At 46.2% G+C, this 23,575-nt stretch overlaps 1 protein-coding gene across 1 annotated transcript in view; it reads right to left on the minus strand.

The window, feature by feature from the left end:
- Positions 1 to 23,575, minus strand: part of phf24 (PHD finger protein 24) — a 76,892-nt gene that overhangs the window by 30,700 nt on the left and 22,617 nt on the right. Inside the window, exon 2 of the mRNA XM_069904421.1 lies at positions 22,128 to 22,617. Within this exon, the coding sequence (XP_069760522.1) occupies positions 22,128 to 22,496 (369 nt within the window). The 5' untranslated portion in view covers positions 22,497 to 22,617. The remainder of the gene's footprint in view (positions 1 to 22,127; positions 22,618 to 23,575) is intronic.

Here is a 23,575-nt window from a genome sequence, read left to right on the forward strand (position 1 = left end):
TTCTCACTTATCTAAATTAAAGTTACCAGTATTAGATGGAAATGATGTTCAGGAATTGGAATCTCCATTTATGGATTTTGAAATTAAGGAAGCTATTCAGGAAAAGTCTAATGGATCCAGGGGATGATGGATTTCCTGTGGAATTTTATAAACTTTTTTATGATGATTTTTCTAACAAATTTGGAGAAGTGTTGAATCAAGTTACTGAAGATCAGAACTTACCAGAATCATGTTCAAGTGCTTTAATAACTGCAATTCCAAAAAAAGATAGAGTTCCATTAAAAGTGTCTTCATATAGACCTACCTCTTTATTAAATGTAGATTATAAAATTATAGCGAAAGTATTAACTAATAGACTTGCTAAATATTTGCCTAAATTGGTACACATTGATTAAACAGGTTTTATTAAGAATAGAAATGTGTCAGACAATATATTTTGATTAATTACTTTGGTCAACGCATATCGAAAGCAACCTAACCATCCTATAGTGGTTGCATTAGATGCAGAAAAAGCTTTTGATATGCTTGAGTAGGATTTTTTATTTAAAGTGTTAGAGAAATTTAAATTTGGCCCTTTTTTTAATTGGTTGGGTTAAGGCTTTATATATGAACCTGATTGCTAGGTTGGTGAGAAATGGACAGATTTATTCACCATTTAAATTGACTCATTCAACTCGACAGGGCTGCCCATTGTCACCAGCCTTATTTGCATTGGTTATTGAACTGTTAGCTCAAGCTATTAGACAAAATTAAGAAATTAGAAGGATGACGGTTAAGAATGAAGAATATAAAATTAATTTATTTGTGGACGATGTGTTGGTATATTTGACGGAACTGGAATGGTCATTGAAACAATTGCAAGAGTGCGTTGAAATTAGGAGAATTATCGGGATATAAAGTTAATTTGGATAAAAGTGAAATTTTACCAGTTGGAGTGGGAGATTATTCTGAATTTAAAACTATTACAAAATTAAGGTGGACAAGTAAAATTAAATCTTTACGTGTGTTTATGGATACAAACTATCAATCATTATATCAATTAAATTATGTACCTATATTAAGATGGATTAAAGCAGATTTGATTAAGTGGAAAGATCATCTATTAACTTTGATTGGTCAGGTTAATTGTATTAAAATGAATATTTTTTCTCAAATTCAATATTTATTTCAGTCACTACCTTGTTTACTTTCTAAGGGCTTTTTTAAAGATTTGAATAAAGCAGTGTGAGAGATTTTATGGAAAGGTAAACTAGCTCAAATGGCATGGCATAGACTTACATGGAAGTGTATATTGGGCGGTCTACAATTACCACATTATCAAAATTATTATGAAGCGGCCCAGTTGAAGTTTATTAGTAGATTGATGGATTTAGATCAGCCTCCTAGCTGAGCCAAAGTGGAGATGGCGTGTATTCCTAGGGTTGAAATATATGAATTTATATTTTGTTGGAATCTGATTTTGTTACAGCAATATGATATGCTGATATTGAAGCATTTGTTAAAGATTTAGTTAAAAAAATAGGGTGTTAAGGTCGAAAGATAAATTATACATTTACCTCCATTGTGTCACAATCAGTTTATTCCTTTTTCAATGTTTAATAATCATTTAAAGATTTGGGACTCAAAAGGTATAAAGGTAATACAAGATTGTTTTGTAGAGGGGAAATTTCTTTCTTTTAATCAATCGAGAGAAAGATTAGATATACCTGTAAATTTTTTGTTCGTGTAGTATCAACTTAGAGCTTTGATAAAAGATAATTATGGTAGAGAGATGATTTTACCTACTTTGTTGAGATTTGAATCTTTTATTTCCTTTATACATAAAAAGGGTTATATTTCAGTTATGTATAATTTGTTACAAGAGAGTATGGATAAAGCAGATTGGGAGAAATCTAAACTTAAATGGGAAAGTGATTTATTATTTATTTTTCCCAAAGAAGATTGGGCGAATATGTGTCAGGACAATGTAATTAAATTGACTAATGTGCGACATGGAATGGTTAATTATAAATTTTTACATCAATTATATTTGACCCCAGAAAAGTTTTAAAAAATATGGGTTTAGTAATTCGGATTCTTGTTTTAGATGTGGTTCATGTATTGGAACTTTTCTACATGCTGTATGGAATTGTGTTAAAGTTCAACCATTTTAGCAAGGAATTAAACTAGTTTCGGAGAAATTATATAATTTTATGCTACTGTTAGATCCAATAATTTTAACATATAACCATATAACCACTTACAGCACAGAACAGGCCAGTTCGGCCCTACTAGTCCATGCCGTAACAAATTCTCACCCTCCTAGTCCCACTGACCAGCACCCGGTCCATACCCCTCCAGTCCTCTCCTATCCATGTAACGATCCAGTCTTTCCTTAAATGTAACCAATGATCCTGCCTCAACCATGTCTGCCGGAAGCTCATTCCACATCCCTATCACCCTTTGCGCAAAGAAATTTCCCCTCATAATCAAATTTCCCCACTTAATCAAATCTACTTTAATCCATCTTGCAATTGTTTCAACGACCGTTCCAGTTCCGTCAAATATCCCAACACATCGTCCGCAAATAAATTAATTTTATATTCTTCATTCATAACCGTCATCCCCTTATAATTTTCCCCTTCAATCTTAAACCATGCCCTCTAGTTTGAATCTCCCCTTTTCTTAATTGAAAAAGCCTATCCATATTTACTCTCTGTCACTTTTAAAATCTTAAGCACCTCTATCAAGTCCCCCCTCAATCTTCTACGCTCCAGAGAAAAAACCTTTCCCTGTAACTCAGACCTTGAAATCCTGTCAACATTCTCGTGAACCTTCTCTGCACTCTCTCTATTTTGTTTATATCTTTCCTATAATTTGGTGAGCAAAACTGTACACAGTACTCCAAATTTGGCCTCACCAATGCCTTGTACAATTTCATCATAACCTCCCTACTCTTGAAATCAATACTCCGATTTATGAAGGCCAACACTCCAAATGCCTTCTTCACCACACCATCTACCTGAGTATCAGCCTTGAGGGTACCATTTACCACAACTCCTAAATCCCTTTGTTGCTCTGCACTCCTCAATAGCCGACCATTTAATGCATATGACCTATTTAGATTTGCCTTTCCAAAATGTAGCACCTCACACTTATCTGTATTAAATTCCATCAGCCATTTCTCAGCCCACACCTCCAATCTATGGTAATCTTCCTCACTGTCCACAACACCACCAATCTTTGTATCATCTGCAAACTTGCTTATCCAATTCACCACCCCTTCTTCCAGATCGTTAATATATATAACAAACAATAGTGGACCCAGGACCGATCCCTGAGGAACTCCACTAGTCAACGGCCTCCAATTGGACAAACAATTTTCTACCACTACTCTCTGACACCTCCCATCCAACCATTGCTGAATCCATTTCACTACCTCCTTATTTATACCTAATACCTCCACCTTTTTTCCTAACCTCCTGTGGGGAACTTTGTCAAAAGCTTTACTAAAGTCCAAATAGGCAACATCCACAGCTTTCCCTTCATCAACCTTTTTTGTAACCCCCTCGAAAAACTCAATCAGGTTTGTCAAGCATGATCTACCCCTGACAAAACCATGCTGATTACTCCCTAGCAATCCCTGTACCTCCAAATATTTGTAAATACCATCCCTCAGAACACTTTCCATCAACTTGCCCACCACAGACGTCAGACTCACGGGCCTATAATTCCCAGGTTTACATTTGGACCCTTTCTTAAACAGAGGAACCACATGCGCCACCCTCCAATCCTTTGGCACTACCCCCGTGGCCAGTGACGTCCTAAATATCTCTGTTAATGGCTCCACTATCTGTCCACTAGCCTCCCTGAGTGTTCTTGGGAATATTTTGTTCGGTCCAGGAGATTTATCCACCTTTATCTTTTTCAACACAGCCATCACTACCTACTCGGTTATCCTTATATGCTTCATGACCTCCGCACTATTTTTCTTTACTTCAACTGGTTCAATATTTTTTTCCCTAGTGAATACCGAGGCAAAGAAATCATTCAAAATTTCCCCCATTTCCTCAGACTTCTCACTCAGCTATCCTCGCTATCTACAAGGGGTCCAATTTTATCCCTCACTAATCTTTTACTTTTAATGTACCTATAGAAACCCTTTGGATTTATTTTTACTCTGTCTGCCAAAGCCTCTTCGTGCCTTTTTTTGGCCTTTCTAATTTCTTTCTTAAGATTCCTTCTACACTCCTTGTAGTCCTCCTTCAAACTCTCAGCTCCCTGCTCTTTATACCTCTTGTATAGCTCCCTTTTTCTCCTAACCAAATTTCCAATATTCCTCAAAAACCAAGCCTCCCTATCACTTCCAGCCTTTCCTTTGATCCTCACTGGGACATATCTACTCTGTACCCTCAAAATTTCTTTTTTGAATATCCTCCATTTTTCATTTACATCCTTACCTGAAAATATCTTGTCCCACTCAATACTCCCCAAATCCCTTCTTATTCCTTTGAAATTTGCTCTTCTCCAATCCAGAACCTCAACTTTAGGCCCCTCCTTGCTCTTCCCTAAAACTACCCGAAAACTAAAAGTTATGAACACTAGACCCAATTTGTTCTCCAACATTAATGTCTAATACCTGACCTAGCTCGTTCCCTAACAGGAGATCCAGTATTACACCATCCCGAGTCGGTTCTTCTACTAATTGATTTAGAAAACAATCTTGAACACATTTAACGAACTCGAGCCCATCCAGCCCTCTAACCGTATGGGTATCCCAATCAATGTGGGAAGTTAAAATCTCCCATGATCACTACCTTATGATTTTCACACATATACATTATCTCCCTACAAATTTGTTCCTCTAATTTTCTTGAGCCATTTGCTGGTCTGTAATATACCCCTATTAGCACCCTCATTCCTCCTTCACCCCTCAATTCCACCCAAACAGCCTCACTAGATGATCCCTCCAGACCATCTTGCCACCTCACGGCAGTAATGTCCTCCTTAACAAGCAGAGCAACTCCTCCCCCTTTTTTACCCCCTGATCTATCACATCTAAAAGAAATGTATCCTGGAATATTAAGTTGCCAGTCCTGCCCCTCTTGTAGCCTAGTCTCACTAATTGCCACAATATCATGACCCCAAGTATCTGTCCATGCTCTAAGCTCATCTACCTTGTTCACTATGCTTCTTGCATTAAAATATATGCATCTCAGAGAATGACCCTCACCTATATTCTCTTTTCTACCTTTTACCCTAATCTCCATCCTACCTTTGTTATCATTATTATTCCTAGCTAGGTGGCCATGCTCCCTTGACACTGCTCTCACACTCTGTTCCCCACCCCTCTGCCAAACTAGTTTAAACCTTCCCCCACAGCTCTAGCAAATCTGCTTGCCAGCACATTGGTCCCCCTCCAGTTCAAGTGGAGTCCGTCCCTTTTGTACAGGTCCGACCTTCTCCAGAAGAGATCCCAATGATCCAGAAATCTTATCCCTTGCCCCCTGCACCATCTCTTTAGCCAAGCATTCATCCTCCACATCCTCCTATTTCTACCCTCACTAGCTCGTGGCACAGGCAGCAATCCAGAGATTACTACCTTGGAGGTCCTGTTTTTAAACTTCCTACCTAATTCTCCATAATCCTGTTTCAGGACCTCATTCCCACTTCTAACTAAGTCATTGGTCCCCACATAGACCACGACTTCTGGCTGTTCTCCTTCCCCTTGCAGAATGCTATGAACTCGATCAGAGATATCCCTGACCCTGGCACCAGGGAGGCAACAGACCAACCTGGATCCCCGATCTCGTCCCACAAACCTTCTATCTGTCCCTCTGACTAATGAGTCCCCAACTACAAGTATCCTGTTCTTATCCTTCCTTCCCTTCTGAGCCTCAGGGGCAGCCCCTGTGCCAGAGACCTGACCCCCACGACTCGTCCCCGTTAGGCTGTTCCCCCCAGCAGTATCCAATGCCGAATACATGTTGCTGAGGGGCACTTCCACAGGGGTACTCTGCACTGGCGCTCTCCCTCCTTTCCTCACAGTCACCCAATTCCCTGACTCCTGCCTTCTAGGGGTGACTGTCTCCCTGTAACTCTTCTCTATCACTGCCTCTGCTTCCCTCAGTTCATCCAACTGCAGCTCAAGCTCCCTAACACGGTCACTCATTACATGCAATTGGATGCACCTTTTGCAGGTGTAGTCATTAGGAACAGCTGTGCTGTCTCCGACTTACCACATCCCACAACTGAAGCACTTAACTACCCCAACTGACTCCATTTCCTCCTTTCTTATTATAAATATGTTATTTCAAAGATACCTTTTCACACAAGGAGCTCCTTCTTAGCCCCTGCTCACTGAAGTCCCTCGAGCCAAAGTCCCAAGTCCCCACTCCTTCACTGGGCCACTCACTCGCTGGCCGCTCCCTCCCTTTCTACTCCTTTTATTAGCCCTTACCAATTAACCCCAATTAACTCCTCTCACACGACACCAGGCATTGACTCACTGCCTCCTCCGACCCCGAGTCCGACCTTTCTTGTTGGAAAATTTGTATTCGTTAAGGGGAATAGGATTGGATAAAATTCAAATTGCCTTTGTACATTTGGTGTTATCAGTAGCTCGTAAATGTGTTGCTAGTACCTGGAAAGATGATACTGAGATTAATATAGCACGTTGGCATAATGAATTGAAAGTATGTGTGGTTATGGATAAAATTATGTATAATTTACATGTTAATTATTCTTTCTTTGTCAGTAAGTGGTCTCTGTATTTGAAGGTTATGCATTTAGATATACTTTGAAATGTTATTAACATTTACAATATTTTTTTATCAATATAATCTTTTTTTTTGCTCCCCTTAAGGGAATTGGCTGTAGGGGTGGGAGGGTGGAATGGGTGTTAATGTAAAATTTTCTTTGATTATTTCTATACTGTGTGTTATGTTTTTGTTATCTTTTAAATAAAATTTGGGGAAAAAAAAAGAGGGCAAGCAAAATCACTGAAGATCCCTTTCACCCAGCACACGGCATCTTTCAGCTTCTCCCGTCAGCCACCAGGCTGAGGATCAGCTTCTTCCCCCCCGGGCTGTGAGATCGCTGAATGTTGGATGAACAGCATCCCCATGACAACCATTTAATAATAATATTTATTTTAATATATGTACATATGGAGTGTGTATATGCGCTGCTTGTCTGTACCTATGCTGGCATTGTTCTGTACCGTGGACCAGAGAACGCTCTTTTGTCGGGTTGTACTGGTACAATTGGATGTTAAATAAAGTTGAACTTGAATGTTAATTTTGGAATTCTTCTGGTAACTTCTCCAAAACTCTCCACAGTGACTGACTGTCTCTCTGGTGAATCTTTTCTCCACAGCCACCACAATTACCCTCCAACCACATTCCTTCCTCCCCACAGCAGTGCAGAGACAACCAGACTGTGCTGCTCCCATGTTAAACTCTCCTCGGAGGGGGCAGCCGACAGACAGGAGAGAGTGACACGAGGGCTAGGCAGGGGTGGGAAAGCAGGGGCGCCAGGACAGGCAGATGGATCGATGCTCTCACTTCATCGGTGTGGTGATATGTAATTCCACCACTAGGCCACCAGGGGTCATCCCGGTGACCTTGTCTATAAAGCAGTCCAGAGCTACAGTCTAGCCTTCCGGGTTTGTCTTGCAGAGAGACAAGACCCTCTTAGTGTACATATTAGTTTATTAAATTGTACTGACAATTACCACACCAGCTATGGTGATATGTAATTACACCACTAGGCCACCAGGGGTCGCCCCGGTGACCTTGTCTATAAAGCAGTCCAGAGCTACAGTCTCGCCTTCCAGGTTCGTCTTGCAGAGAGACAAGACCCTCTTAGTGTACGTATTAGTTTATTAAAGCTGTCTTATACTCACACTGCTGGTGTGGTTATGGTCAGTACACTCGGGAACCATTAATCAGGCCTCTGCCAGCAGGGAGCTGTGGGAGACGCCGGTTAATTAGTACATCAGGCAATGGGCGTCACGGGACGCTGCTCCACATGCCAGCCACCCTCCACTTCACACAGTGGGGAACGATTGACGCCATCCTGACAGAGCCTGGCGGTATCAACATCTGTCTGAACACAGAAATGTTGGAGGAACTCAGCCAGTCTTGCAACGTGCATAGGAAGTAAAGAAAGAGAACTAATGTTTTGGGCCTGAGGCCTGCATCAGGGGAGGCCAGTTAGTTTAAATGGTGCCTTTTTTAATATGAGAAGCTTGTCAGGTAACTTAGGGTACTGGGATGTGGTTAAGAGAGGGGCAGGACTGACAGCTCAAGAGGAGGGACAGAGCTGGGGGTAAAATAGGAGGGGATGCTGCGTTTTCGGCCAAGAAGGATGTCAGGACAGTGGTCAGAGATGACATTACAGATGGGTTGGCTTTATTGGCAGAAATCGATGCAGCCCTTAAGCTAGAGTGGCTGATAATCGACCAGTCTGCCCTGAGGGCCAGAGAAATTTTCAACTACTGGATTGCTTGTTTCAATTACTACATGGCTCAAAACAATGTGATCGATGAGGCGATACAGTAGGGCCACCTGAACTCTCTGCTGGGTGAGGTCCCTTTCGCCGTAACGCAAGGAGCTACCACTCTGGCTATAGCCCGGGAACGTCTGACTTCTTACTAGGCAGCGCCACGGAATGTGGTGCTTGCTCAACGCCAGTTGCTGACTAGACGCCAGAAACCCAGGGAAAGTGATGCTGCCTATGTACTGGCTCTCGACTCACTGGCAAATGAATGTGATATCAGGGCAGTCGATGTGCAACAACACCGCAATGCCTTGAAGCTGGATGCTTTAATCAACGGGATTGACTCCAGTTACATCCGACAGAAGCTGCTGGAGAAGGAGCCCTTAACCAATGACTGGGCAGTCACTCTAGCCAAAACACTGAGAAGTGCCATGCGGTCCAGTGAAATGCTAGAAACCGAAAAGGAAACATCCAGGAGTGCTGGAACCCCAAAGGAAAGAAAAAGGCGAATTCCTGAAAAATACTACTTCTATGATAAGTGCTGGCACCCCAGACAGAAGTGCCCGGCTCGATTTGCTACCTGCAGCTATTGTGGGAAACTTGGCCACTTCGCTAGAGCATGTAAGGCATAAAGTACTCCCACTGATAAGAAGAAGAAGAGAAGCACCAAGAAAATGCAGCCTGGAGCTGCAGGAATGGAAGACAACTGTGAAAAGGGGGAATCTTCAGACGAGCAGGCTGAATCGACTTCAAGTGACGGCAAGGTGGGATCCCCTGTGATAGCTCTAAAGCTTGGGGGATGTTACAGACTGGAATGGTCGACTATGAAGGGGAAGGTGAGTGGTGAGACTCTTGATTGTCTAATAGACTCAGGGAGTGCTGACAGCTACATCCATGAGAGAGTTGCCAGAGCCTTAAATTTGCGGAGATATCCAGCGAACCGAAAGATATCGATGGCTTGTAGTGAACTTATAAAAACTGTATGGGACAAGTGTAAAGTTACTTTAAATTTGCAGGGACATTGCCTAGCTGATGTGTGGCTCTTTATTATGCCGGAGCTCTGCGCCCCTGTGGTACTGGGGTTAGATATTCAATCTCAGATGAACAGTGTAGTGTTAAATTTCGGTGGGCCACTACCCACACTTACCATCCTCCCCGCGCTAGTTACTGCGGTCTGTCCACATTAAAGATCGAAGCTCCCTCCCTTTTCAGTGATTTATCCCCCAAGTGACAGTCGATTGCCACTCAGAGCCGTTCTTACAGCAAAGAGGATCGTGAGTTTATCAAAGCTGAGACCCAGAGATTGCTTAAAGTGGGAGTAATTGAACCCAGTAAGAGTCCGTGGCGGGCCCAGGTGGTAGTTGTGAAAAATCAAACTAAGAGACAACTGGCTATTGACTACAGCCAGACAATCAACCCTTACACTAACCTGGATGCCTACCCCCTGCCACGCATCCACTATCGAACTCAAAGCAGCTTACCACCAAATCCCCATTAAAAAAAGGGAATGACCCTATACAGCCCTTAAGACTGATGGGGGGTTATACCAGTTTAAAAGGGTACCTTTTGGGGTCACTAATGGTGTGCCCATGTTTCAGAGGAAAATGGATAAGATTGTTAGGACGTATGAGTTTCAGGGTACGTTTCCCTATCTGGATAACATCACTATCTATGGGAAAACACAGGCTGATCACGGCAACAACTTAAAGAAATTTTTAGCAACAGATAAAGATCTCAACCTTACATTTAACGAGGGCAAATGTGTGTTCAACGTGACAGAGCTACCCATATGGGCTACATTGTCCACAAGGGCGAAATCCGCCCAGACCCAGAAAGAATGGCCCCCCTTAAGAAGTTACCACCCCAAGACTCAGCAAAAGCCCTTAAAAGGTGTATGGGATTCTTTTCCTACGACTGCAAATGGGTTCGGGACTACGCCACAAAGGTATGCACTCTGTTTGACACTAAATCTTTTCCTCTATTTCCAATGTCCTTGAAGGCTTTCGAGAGAATTAAAGCTGATATTGCCAAAGCTGCACTCTCAACCATTGACAAAGACGTCCCATTCCAAGTGGAAAATTATGTCTCAGATTGTGCCTTGGCAGGAACCCTTAATCAAAAGGACAGACCTTCTCCCGCACAATACATCCTGTTATTGAAAAAGAAGCCCAGGCTATTATTGAAGCTGTTCGCTACTGGAGACACTTTCTAGCAGGCAGAAAATTTACTCTTGTCACTGATCAGAAATCTGTAGCCTACATGTTCAGTACTAAACACAAAAGTAAAATCAAGAATGATAAGATGGCACGCTGGGGAATAGAACTCTCAACTTATAATTATGAGATCCAGTACAGACCGGGCAGGTTAAATGATCCTTCTGACGCATTGTCACGATCTGCTGCCGGTGCTCAGCTGGAGGGGCTTAAAGAGATCCATAGCAGACTGTGCCACCCAGGAGTCACGAGATTCTTCCACTACATAAGGGCTAACAACCTTCCTTACTCTCTGGAAGAAGTCAGGAAACTGACTAAAAGCCGTTCTGTTTGCGCAGAATGCAAACCGCAATAGTTCAAAGCTCCGGAACAAGGCAACCTGACCTCTTGAGAGGATTAGCTTAGATTTTAAAAGACCGTTACCTTCCAACAACAAAAATGTATATTTCCTTACTGTAATTGACGAATATTCCAGGTTTCCCTTTGCGAAACCCTGCCCTGATGTCTCGTCAGCGTCTGTCATTAAGTCACTTGACAGAATTTTCAGCATTTTTGGTTTTCCCAATTACATTCGTACCGATAGAGGCTCAGCATTCATGAGCGCTGAACTGCGGCGAGCCCTGCTACGGAAATGGATTGCCACCAGCCGTACCACGAGCTACAACCCGCAGGGCAGTGGGCAGGTTGAAAGGGCTAATGCTACAGTCTGGAAGACTGTTAATCTTGCTTTAAAAACACATGGTTACCCTGTTACCCTGTTACTCAGGTGCTGCCTGAGGCACTACATTCTATTCGGTCTTTATTGTGTACTGCAACAAATCAAACCCCTCATGAACGAATGTTTGCCTTTCCTAGGAAATCAGGATCTGTGATGGACTGGCCAGCCTGTTTATCTGAGCCTGGAACCGAGCTGCTGAAGAGCCACGCTCGGGCGCGTAAAACAGACCCCCTAGTCCAACCAGTTCAGCTACTGCATACTAACCCCAATTATGCTCATGTTAAATTCCCAGACGGGATTACTGACACTGTACCCCTAAGAGATCTGGCCTCGCCTGGTTCGCTCCTTCATCGCACCCCTACTCAGAGTGAGCCTGAGAGGTTGGACTCACCCCCCCAGCCTGTGACCCCTAGTCAGCTGTCAGATGGCCATGCTGAGGCTCCACTGCCTCATGCTGGCGATTCTGGAGCGGGTCCAGAAGCCACTCCTTCCTACACTACAGACCCAGGACCTGTACCAGTTCCCAAGGTTGCAAAGAAGCCACCTGTTTTGAGACAAAGCTCCAGAATTCGTAAACAACCTGATAGGCCGACATATTCATAAAACATCTCATTATATTTCGATTGCTTGCTAGATACTGGTGTATTTTGGCTGTTAGAGTATCTCAAGGCCAAACATGTATCGCTTGCTTCAGTCTTTCCTAGCAGCTGTCCTTTTGATTTTAATCCTTCTTTTGCCGGGGGGAGATTGTGGTGAATGTCTGCCAAGCTGCCTGTCTCCCCTCTGGTGAGCCTTGCTGTACTAACATTGGCTGTGCATTATCTCTTCTGTTAAGGACACTCCCCTTGGATATAACTGTAGATGCACCTATTGTCTTTCATTATTGTACCATGAGTTTCTGCTAATAAAAGCCATGATTATCGTTTGACCACATCGTCTTTGTCTACTTCATCAACTGGCGCTTAAGCCCCCCCAAATATAGTCAGCAGAAATTCAAGGAGCAAACAATGCCAGGAGTTTGCTGCCATCATATGGTCATCATAATGGGGAGTTTAACTTTCCAAACATGGATTGGGAAAGTCATAATGTGAAAGGTTTGGACCGGGGTAGAATTTGTCAAATGTGTACAGGAAAGTTTCCTCCGGGAATAGGTAGAAGGGGCCCACATGGGCTAGGGCAACGTATCGGGCCTACTGTGAAGGCCTGAAATTTCAGTTGCGGTGTCTTTACCTCTGATGGACAACACGAGACTAGCTGAGCTCATCCAGCATTTCTGCACTTTGACGACTGTGGTGGTCCACCACTGGCCTACTGCAGGGGGCAACCTCTGTACCTGCAGAAGAGCATGGGGACAAGACAACACCTGGCCGGCTGTCCATCGGCCAACCTGAATGGACTAAGCCCCACCTGGTCGGGTGTCAATCACCCTCCAGGATTTCAGCCTGCGCCGGCCCTTCAAAGACATTCTCAGAATTTACAGCACCTCTCCTCACAGCTGGCTCTGTGGAAGTTTATGTCAAATAAAGCCTGTTGCACAGTCTTTTGGTTTTGTGTGTTTGCTTCTGACCGACAGCGCACCACAACTACAATCACAGCATCTGCAGACTTTCGTGTTTCACTGCAACAGCCTCTGTGTCTGCCAGAGGCAAATAAAAAACTACGTCCCACCAATGTAATGAAAATCAAAAGGAAAAAGCGACTGGGGACTCGAATCCTGCGCTGTCTGCATGGGTTTCCTCCGGGGATCGGGTTTCTTCCCACCTTTTGAAGTGTATGGTGGTTGCAGGTTAATTGGGGTATTTGGGCTGGAAGGGCATTTTATGGATTTCAGTCTGCTGATCACGAAAATCACCTTAAAATTTTCCCCTCATGGATATTTATTTAAGCTAAACTGTAGCGGCCTGCCATCACGGCAACCGGGCCAGAGCTCTGGGTGGTGAGGGCAACCCAGAGTCAAGAGTCCGCACAGCAGCGCTGGCCCCAACAAGCGAGCTGGCAGATGAGCGGCGAGGGCAGTCCAAAAGGCCAGCGGCCCCAAAGTGGTGCTGGTCCCACCACACAGCTAACGCACAGAGACAGCACGTGGGGAAGAAGGGATTGCTATGTAGGAATGTACGTACCGCACACAGGAAACCCGCTTTTGTTACGTGGGCCACTGCATCAATAACAGCGGGAACGTGAACCATCTAAAAGTCAGGCTTGAGCCCCCAATAAAGCAGGGCTATGCTCAACTACACTCGTTTCTGTGTCTTTCTTCCGAGTAACAATACCTTATTCTCCTGAATTCCGGACACATTTTAAGTCTACTTCAAGCAGATAAAACCACGAAGTCCGACGTGTCATTGAAAATTCACTTTCTGCATTCACACATGGACGTCTTCCCTGTTGATCTTGGTGCCGTCAGTGACAAACATGGTGAAAGGTTTCACCAGGACATTGTGGCCATGGAAAAGCAGCATCAGGGCAACTGAATCCATCAATGCTGGCTGACTATTGAATGCTAACATGAGAGGCATCAGATGCCGAGTAAAAACGAAAACCAGCGGCAAAATATTTTTAGGTTGGTTGAACTAACGCAATATAATCATATAACAATTACAGTATGGAAACAGGCCATAATGGCTCTTCTTGACAACACCAATTTAAGTGAACTCCATTAGTTCCACCTACCTGCTCCCTGTCCATAACCCTCCAATCCCTTCACATCCATCCAATCATCCAACCTCCCCTTAAATGACAAAATTGACCCTGCTGCAACCACCTCTTCCAGAAGGTCATTCCACTCAGCCACCACTGTCTGAGTGAAGAAGCCCTCTCTCATGTTACTTCTAAACTTTTTCCCCCTAACTCTTAACTTATGACCTCTCATTCTAATCTCCCCTACCCTCAAGGGGAAGAGCCTATTCGCATCTACTCTATTCATCCCCCTCATAATGTTAAATACCTCTATCAAATCCCCCCTCAACCTTCTACGCTCCAAGGAATAAAGACCCAGTCTACTCAATCTTTCTCCGTATTCTAGATACTGCAATCCCGGCTACATTTTAGTAAATCTTCTCTGCACCTTCTCTACCTTATTGATATCCTTCCTATAATTTGGGAACCAGAACTGCACAGAATATTCCAAACTTGGCCTCACCAATGTGTCAGCATCAGGATGTGATTAAATTCAATAAAAGTTCATCTTCTTATGTGATACAAAAAGTCTGAAATTATCTTTGTGTCATCTTGAAAATGTCTATCATGATCTCCAATTTTTTTTCAGGAAGCAAACCATTTGAAAAATAATTGTTGTCCAGTGTTATCATATCCCAACCATTACCTAGTCAGCCAATGTCATAAAGGATTCCACCCCAACTCACCCCCCTCCCATCCCCCATCTCCTAAGTCACTGCTCCCCTTCTGGCAGAAGGTACAGAAGCCTGAACACCAACAAGGTGATGCTCGAGAACAGTTTCTCTCCAACATCTGAGTGTGGAGAACCTGCAAGGGGTGGCCTACTGCATCCTCGTGGTCTCCTCTGTGTCGGAGAGACCAGGCGTGGACTGGGAGATTGCTTCACTGAGCGTCTAGGTCCTCTCTGCCACAACAGCGTGGGTCTCCCAGAGGCCACACATTTCAATTCCCCGTCCTATTCCCTTGCCGATATCTCATGCACTGCCAGACTGAGACTAATTGGAGGAGCAACACACCGAATTCGATCTGGGCACCTTCCAGCCAGATGACATTAACATCAGTTTCTGTTAGCCCACCACCCCCCCCCCCCATCCCTATGTCTCCTTTCTCTATCTCTCTCTCTCCTCTCTCCTTTCACTCAACTTCTCCCAATCAATCTCACCTTTCCCCTCTCCTGGCCTCCTCTCAATCTCCAATGAACACCCTTTTTCTGTTGGTCTGAACTTATACCCCTGCTCTTTCTTTTAATTCAAGCCCCCGCCTGCTTTTAACTTGCACCTTGAAGGGCTCAGGCCTGAAATGTCAGAGATACATCTTCACCTTCAATGGACGGTGCGAGACTGGGTGAGTTTCCCCAACATTTCCCTGCTTTTACTCTCTAACACCTATCAGGCTCTTGAACTGCCCCACACTGACCATAAACTACTCCAGCACAGCAGTATAGAAACACTACGGTAATCGAGAATATTTAATATCTACCTTTTATATACTTGACCTCTTTCCGCACAGTGCTTCTCTGGACACTACCAGAGAATTTATTTTGATCAAAAGACCCTGTTTTTGAATCCAGCGCCGGCTGTAAGGAGTTTGTATATTCTCCCCCACATCTGGATGGGTTTTCCATGGGGGCTCCGGTTTCCTCCCACCATTCAAAACATACGGTGGGGGGGGGGGAAATGTAGGTTAATGGGGTATAAACTGGGCGGCACATGCTCGTGGGCCGAAATGGCCTGTTACCGCAATGAAGTCATGGACCCTCAGCGCCCAAAGTTGGGATTGAACCTGGGTCTCTGGAGCTGAGGGGTAACCATACTATCACAGGTAATGAATGATTCTTGGTGCTCAGCGCCCATGACTTAATTGCGAAGGTGATTAATGCAGTGAAAAGTTAGCACATTAAATGTTTGCTTTAATATGCTGCAGCCTTCAGATTTTTAATAACGTAGTTGCAAGGAGGACGGGTTCTCCTATTCATATTTCATTTATATCCAACCTGTCCTTTATTTAAATATTTAAATTTAATTTAGTCGTACAGCGCAGTAACAGGCCTTTCGGCTCATGAGCCTGTGCCGCCAAATTTACACCCAATTGACCTACACCCCCGGTACGTCTTTGAATGGTGGGAGGAAACTGGAGCCCCCGGGGAGCGCCCACGCAGGCACGGGGAAAACGTACAAACTCCTTACAGATGGTGCGGAATTCGAACCATTGACCTGATCGCTGGCACTGTAACAGCCGACCGTGCCGCCCCCAACACACCCTAGGTGTTTTTTTGTCCTTAGGACCATGCCTGGCGAGCTATGTCCGGGACTGTGCAATAGGCCAATGTACAGGGAAATCTGCCCCTCATCCAATGCCTACGGGCTATGTCCTGGGATTTCATGGTGGGAAAGTAGAGGGAACAGAACCATAGAACTCTACAGCAAAGAAAACAGGGCCATTCGGCCCTTCTAGTTTATGCTGAACCATTTTCTTTTTGCCCAGCCCCACTGACCTGCACCCAGTCCGCAGCCCTCCGTACCTCCACCATCCATGTAGCTGTATTCCTGATTACCCGGCTCCGCCCTGTTCAGTGGCCACTCCCTCTTTTGACCTTGTATGAAGCCTCTAACACCTTTACCCTTCCCCAGAAAGGCTGGGTCACGGCCAGGGTGAGGTCCCTGTCCATTGTGAATATAAGCCTGTAGATCAGTGACTCAGTCTCAGACTCTCGAGTTATTTACCGAGAGTTCACTGTCCAAATTCTTCTTAAATATTAAAATTGAGTCCCCATTCACCACTTCAGCTTATACCACACCCCCACCACTCCATGAATGAAGAGGTTCACCCTCATGTTCCCCCTCAACTTTCCCCCTTCATCTTTAACCCATTTCCTCTGGTTTGTATCTCACCCACCTTACATTTACTCTGTCTGTCCCACTCATAATCTTGTAAACTTCTATCAAATCTCCCCTCATTCTTCTACGCTCCAAGGAATAAAGTCCTAATCTGTTGAACCTTTCCCTGTAACTCAGTTCATTGATAAAAGAATCAGGAACAAGACCCATCAAGCCTCCCATCGTTCAACACCTGAGAGAGGTTCATGCTGTGCCTAACCTAAGTTTAAAAAGTATCTTTTGTTTTCAAATTGAAACAAGATAATCCTCGTCCAGGATGTACTCTAGATTCTGGTCCCAGAAGGCTTCCAGAGAGCCACATGTTCCTTCATCTGGAACTCTGGGGCATGGATCTATGCTCAGAAGAAAGGTGGTGGATCCTCTACAGCTTGCTGTCCGGACCTGTAAACGATCACCTTGGCCAGGCCCAGGAGCAGACCAGGGAGATGAGATGGAGGGGGCTTCATTCTGAGTCTGACCCTGGAAGTGTGTGATGGGACAGTGTGGAGGGAGCTTCACTCTGTCTGACCCCAGGAGTGTATGATGGGACGAGTTGGAGGGAGCTTCACTCTGTGTCTGACCCCTGGAGTGTGAGCTGGGATGATGCGGTGGGAGTTTCACTCTGTGTCTGACCCCAGGAGTGTGAGATGGGACAGTGTGGAGGGAGCTTCATTCTGTGTTTGACCCCGGGAGTGTGTGATGGGACAGTGTGGAGGGAGCTTCACTCTGTGTCTGACACCGGGAGTGTGTGATGGGACGGTGTGGAGGGAGCTTCACTCTGTGTCTGACACCGGGAGTGTGTGATGGGACGGTGTGGAGGGAGCTTCACTCTGTGTCTGACCCCGGGAGTGTGTGATGGGACGGTGTGGAGGAAGCTTCACTCTGTGTCTGACACCGGGAGTGTGTGATGGGATGGTGTGGAGGGAGCTTCACTCTGTGTCTGACCCCGGGAGTGTGTGATGGGACAGTGTGGAGGGAGCTTCACTCTGTGTCTGACACCGGGAGTGTGTGATGGGATGGTGTGGAGGGAGCTTCACTCTGTGTCTGACCCTGGGACTGTGTGATGGGACGGTGTGGAGGGAGCTTCACTCTGTGTCTGACACCGGGAGTGTGTGATGGGACGGTGTGGAGGGAGCTTCACTCTGTGTCTGACCCCGGGAGTGTGTGATGGGACGGTGTGGAGGAAGCTTCACTCTGTGTCTGACCCCGGGAGTGTGTGATGGGATGGTGTGGAGGGAGCTTCACTCTGTGTCTGACCCCGGGAGTGTGTGATGGGACAGTGTGGAGGGAGCTTCACTCTGTGTCTGACACCGGGAGTGTGTGATGGGATGGTGTGGAGGGAGCTTCACCTTGTGTCTGACCCCGGGAGTGTGTGATGGGATAGTGTGGAGGGAGCTTCACTCTGTGTCTGACCCTGGGACTGTGTGATGGGACGATGTGGAGGGAACTTCACTCAGTGCCTGACCCTGGGAGTGTGTGATGGGATGGTGTGGAGGGAGCTTCACCCTGTGTCTGACCCCGGGAGGGAGTGATAATGAAGCCTGTGGAAATTTTGAGCTGATGTATTGAGAATTCTCTCCCACCAAGTGCCTCAGTAATGGCACTGACGATTATGTTGGAGTATTGGATAATTTTTCACACCCTCTGTGAGTTACTGGTGCATAATAATCAAAACTTAATCTCATTTCAATGTTTAGTTCATGAACACAAGCTGATAAATGAAATTAGTCCAATGATAAGAGTCATGTTTTTGATGCTGGAATTGAAAATTAAATCACAGTTATTCTCTCTGAACGAGAGGGGGAAACTCCACTCGACTGGTCTCTCTGGCCTGAGGAGGTCAATGAGAGGGGTAAAGCCCACTCGGCTGGTCTCTCTGGTCTGAGGAGGTCAACAAGAGGGGGCAAAGCCCACTCGGCTGGTCTCTCTGGCCTGAAGAGATCAACGTGAGGGGGAAAGCCCACTCGGCTGGTCTCTCTGGCCTGAGGAGGTCAGCGAGCCACTGTGGTCATCACCGCCCACATGGAGATACACAAGGTGAAGGGAGTCACACCTCATCCCCCACATCCTGGGTGCGCCTCTAGCAACCGCAGCTCCAAAATCTCCCCTAAGGTCACTGCACCCCACCACCCCCCCCCACCTCTAACCCACACCCGTTCTCACGTCACATCACTGTATGGAGTCACTTCTCCAGATTAATCTCTTCATTTGTTCAAGTTTCCTAGAGTCTAGAAGAATGAGGGGAGATTTGATAGAGGTTTACAAAATGAGGAGGAGTACAGACAGAGTAACTGCAGGCAGGCTTTTCCTTCTGAGGGCAGGTGAACTACAAACCGTGGTTAAAGGGGAAAGGTTTACGGAGAACATGAGGAAGAACTTCTTCACGCAGAGAGCAGTGGGGGCGTGGAACGAGCTGCCAGCTGAGGTGGTGAACGCGGGCTCAATTCTAACATTAAAATAAGAATTTGGACAGGTCCATGGATGGGAGGGGGTATGGACTGAGCTAGTTGAGTGAGGTCACAACTCAATGTTGACAAAATTAAGAAACTGACGGTGGACTTCGGGAAGGTGAAGTCAAACACGAACTAGGCCTCCTTGAGGGTTCAGCAGTGGAAAGGGTGGAGAAGTCAAATTCCTGGATCTCAACACCTCTGAAAATCTCCCCTGGGGATTCCACGTTGATGCAATCACGAAGAAGGATCGCCGGCAGCTATACTTTGTGAGATGCTCAAGAAGATTCGGTGGATCACCAAAGACACTTGCAAATTTCTAGGAGAGCATTCTGACTGGCTACATCACTGGTTGGTGCGGAAGTGCCAATGCACAGGACAGGAAAAGGTTACAGAGAGTTGTGAACTCGGCCAGCGCCATCATGAGCACCAGACCACTCCATCAAAGACATCAACATGGGGCGGTGTCTTAGGAAAACAACCTCTATATTCAAGGACCCCCATCACCCAGCCCATGATCTCGTCACACTGATCAGGAAGGAGGTCCAGGAGCCTGAAGACGAGCATCCAGCGGCACAAGGACATCTTCTTCCGCTCCACCATCAGATTCCTGGACGGGCAATTAACTACAGGCTTTCTCTTCCATTGCACTAATTCATTAAACTTTACCGCAATTTTGCATTTGTAACACAGCTGCCAAACAACAAATTTCGAGACGTGCATGACAATAAATTCCAATTCTAAATCGGTGGAACTGGGCAGAGAAATAGTTTGGCACAGACTAGAAGGGCTGAAGGGCCTGATTCTGCAGGGGACTGTGCAAAGGATTTACATTTCAAGCACGATCCTCCAGACACTGAGTTCACCCCCAGGAATCGGACCCCTGTCACTGAGTTCACCACCAGGGATCGGACCCCTGTCACTGAGTTCACCCCCAGGAGTCGAACCCCTGTCACTGAGCTCACCCCCAGGGTTCGGACCCCTGTCACTGAGTTCACCCCCAGGGGTTGAACCCCTGTCACTGAGCTCACCCCCAGGGTTCGGACCCCTGTCACTGAGTTAACCCCCAGGGATCGGACCCCTGAAACTGAGCTCACCCAGAGGGCCTAGTCCTGGCAGGACACCAGAGCAGCCCCGCAGTCACAGAGAGAACATGCAGCACCCAAGGTGGGAATCAGACCCTGATTTCTAGTGTGGGAGGCAGCGGGTCCATCTTCTGCGCCACCTCCAGTTTTTTTTGGGGGGGGGTGGTTGGGGTAATTCCATCAAACAGAAGCGGTTCTCTCTGGTGATCCCAAAACATGCCCATGTGCCAGCCTAAATGTCAGGGATGGAACAAAATCTGATTTACTCAGAATTCAGTGCCAGGAACTGGGAATGAATCTCTGCTGTGGACTCTTGCTGGTTTGACGTCCATATGATGCCTTAATCTGTATCCAGCTGATCTACCACTGAGGCAGGAGAGAGTGGTGCTATAACCGATGGGGAAAGCACACAGATAATGGGCAAGAAATTGTTAGTTTTTAAAAGAAATCATACACAAGTTTCCCTGAGGCTGCAAAAATCCAAAAAGATTTTGTCATCCATGGACACCGATGGAAATTAAAGATCACGTGAAATCTGAGGAAAGGGTTTACATAAGTTTCTGGAAATAGCAGCAAGCCTGAGGGGGGGCCTGCACTTTGGCTTGACAAAGGCGGATGGAGACGGTGATAACTTCAAGATAGAATGTCAGAACAGAAATGTCAAAAAGGAGGACTGGAGCTTTTGTAAGTGAAGCGGGAAAGATTAGCAGGTGTGACAAATGAGAGAGAGAGAGAGAGAGAGAGAGAGAGAGAGAGAGTGAGAGAGAGAGAGAGAGAGAGAGGAAGAACGCAGATGCTGGAGACTGGAGCAAGGCACAGGCTGCTGGGGGAGCTCAGAAGGTTTCGAGGAATCCAATGGGACATTCGCGGAGCAGTCAGCGCCACGCTATTACAACGCCAGCGACCCAAGTTCACATCTGGCACTGTCTATAAGGAGTTCTCCGCATGACTTGCGCAGGTTCCCCTCCATCGAGGACCTCTACAGAAGGCGGTGGCTCGAGAAAGCAGCCTCTATCCTCAAGAACCCCTCCCCCCCCACCACCTGGGCCGTGCCCTCTTCACACTGCTACCCTCAGGAAGGAGGTACAGGAGCCTGAAGGTGAACACCCAGCGGTACAAGGATGGCTTGTTCCCCTCCGCCATCAGAATTCTGAACGGACACTGAACCCCAGACACAGCCTCACATTTTTTTCTCCTTTAGCACGAATGAATATATATATATTTTAATCTTGTATTTACGGAATTGTAATTTATTGGAATGTTATACCTTATTCTGCATAAAAACGAATATCATGACATGTTCTTTTCAAAAAAAAGCCTGATTCTGATTCTGGGTCCCATAGACTTACGGACGGTGAACAGGGTTCCTGAAGGGCCTTGGCTGCTGACCACTTTCTAAAGCTTTGGGAAGTAGGCTTTGGAACCCAGGGCGGAGGTGGGCGTCTCAGATGCCTGGTGCTCAGGTTCGGCACTGGATTGGACAGGAGGCCGATTACTGAGCTTACGTGGGCACAGGGAGGGGTGGTGGGATCTGCAGGCACTCGATGCCGCCGAGGATGCTCTCATTCCCATCTCACCGTGACTTTCGAGGGTCCCCTGAGGGAAGAGGGATTTCTGCTCAGCCCTACCTCCTCTCCGTCCTGCAGTTTGATATCCAGAGACTGGTCGTCCCCGAGCTGCCTCTTGGGCCTGATGTAGGCCGGCGGGGTTGCCAGGCTGCTCCACTCCAGCTCTTCGGGTTCCACCCCTTTGCCGTCCCTCAGCCTCTCCCAAGCCGCCTGGTTCCTCCTGGCCTCCCCGGTACAGGGTGAGGCTCTTCCGGCCGCCTCCTTGTCCGCCTCCTGGCTCGGCTCCTCCACCTTAAGCTTGCCCAGAGGGGGTTCAGGCCTGCTCTGGGCAGCCCGCTTCTCCCTCAACCCGTCCTTGAAGGCCGACACCACCACGCTGGCCTTCTGTACCTGCTCCACCGACTGCTTCCTGGACATCAGTACCCCCATCGGGCCTCCGTCTGTGTGAGCACAATCCTCAGAACTCGACACAAACCTTCCCTTCAACTCTGTAGCTCACTCCAGGGAACCCTTTAGTGGATTGGCTGGAACCGACTGAATCCAGTGGTAACTGAAAGGAGACAATAATTTTAGGAACCTGTTTAAAACATGGTTCGTGGAGTTAGTCTCATTGCAATGAATAACATTACAAAAAATGGGCAGTTAAACTTTAATTAAATTTATTCACAAGGCAGTCATATGCAGGTGCTTTGGAGAGCAGGCCCCACAGCGCACAACATTCTGTCTTAAATTTTTTAAATTTATTTCAGATGTTTTAGACATACAGCACGGTAACAGGCCATTTCGGCCCACGAGTCGATGCCACCCAATTTATACCCTATTAACCTACACCCACCCCCACCCCGGTACGTTTCTAAGGGTGGGAGGAAACCAGAGCCCCCGGGGAAAATCCACACAGACACAGGAAAACGTACAAACTCCTTACAGAGAGCACAGAATTCAAACCCTGGACCCGATCGCTGGTGCTGTAAAGGGGTTACATTGACTGCTGCCCCTAGCGTGTCATCTTATATATTACTAAAAAAAAACCCTCCCTTCCTCACAACCCTCCATTTTTCCCTCCATCCATGTGTCTGTCTTTTCTTCTTTGGCTTGGCTTCACGGACGAAGATTTATGGAGGGGGTAAATATCCACGTCAGCTGCAGGCTCGTTTGTGGCTGACAAGTCCGATGCGGGACAGGCAGACACGGTTGCAGCGGTTGCAGGGGAAAATTGGTTGGTTGGGGTTGGGTGTTGGGTTTTTCCTCCTTTGCCTTTTGTCAGTGAGGTGGGCTCTGCGGTCTTCTTCAAAGGAGGTTGCTGCCCGCCAAACTGTGAGGCGCCAAGATGCACGGTTTGAGGCGAGATCAGCCCACTGGCGGTGGTCAATGTGGCAGGCACCAAGAGATTTCTTTAGGCAGTCCTTGTACCTTTTCTTTGGTGCACCTCTGTCACGGTGGCCAGTGGAGAGCTCGCCATATGTGTCTGTCTAAGAGTCTCTTAACTACCCCTAATGTGATTTTTTTTT

The sequence above is a fragment of the Narcine bancroftii genome, chromosome 1, assembly GCF_036971445.1.
Source record: "Narcine bancroftii isolate sNarBan1 chromosome 1, sNarBan1.hap1, whole genome shotgun sequence".
Classification (NCBI taxonomy): domain Eukaryota; kingdom Metazoa; phylum Chordata; class Chondrichthyes; order Torpediniformes; family Narcinidae; genus Narcine; species Narcine bancroftii.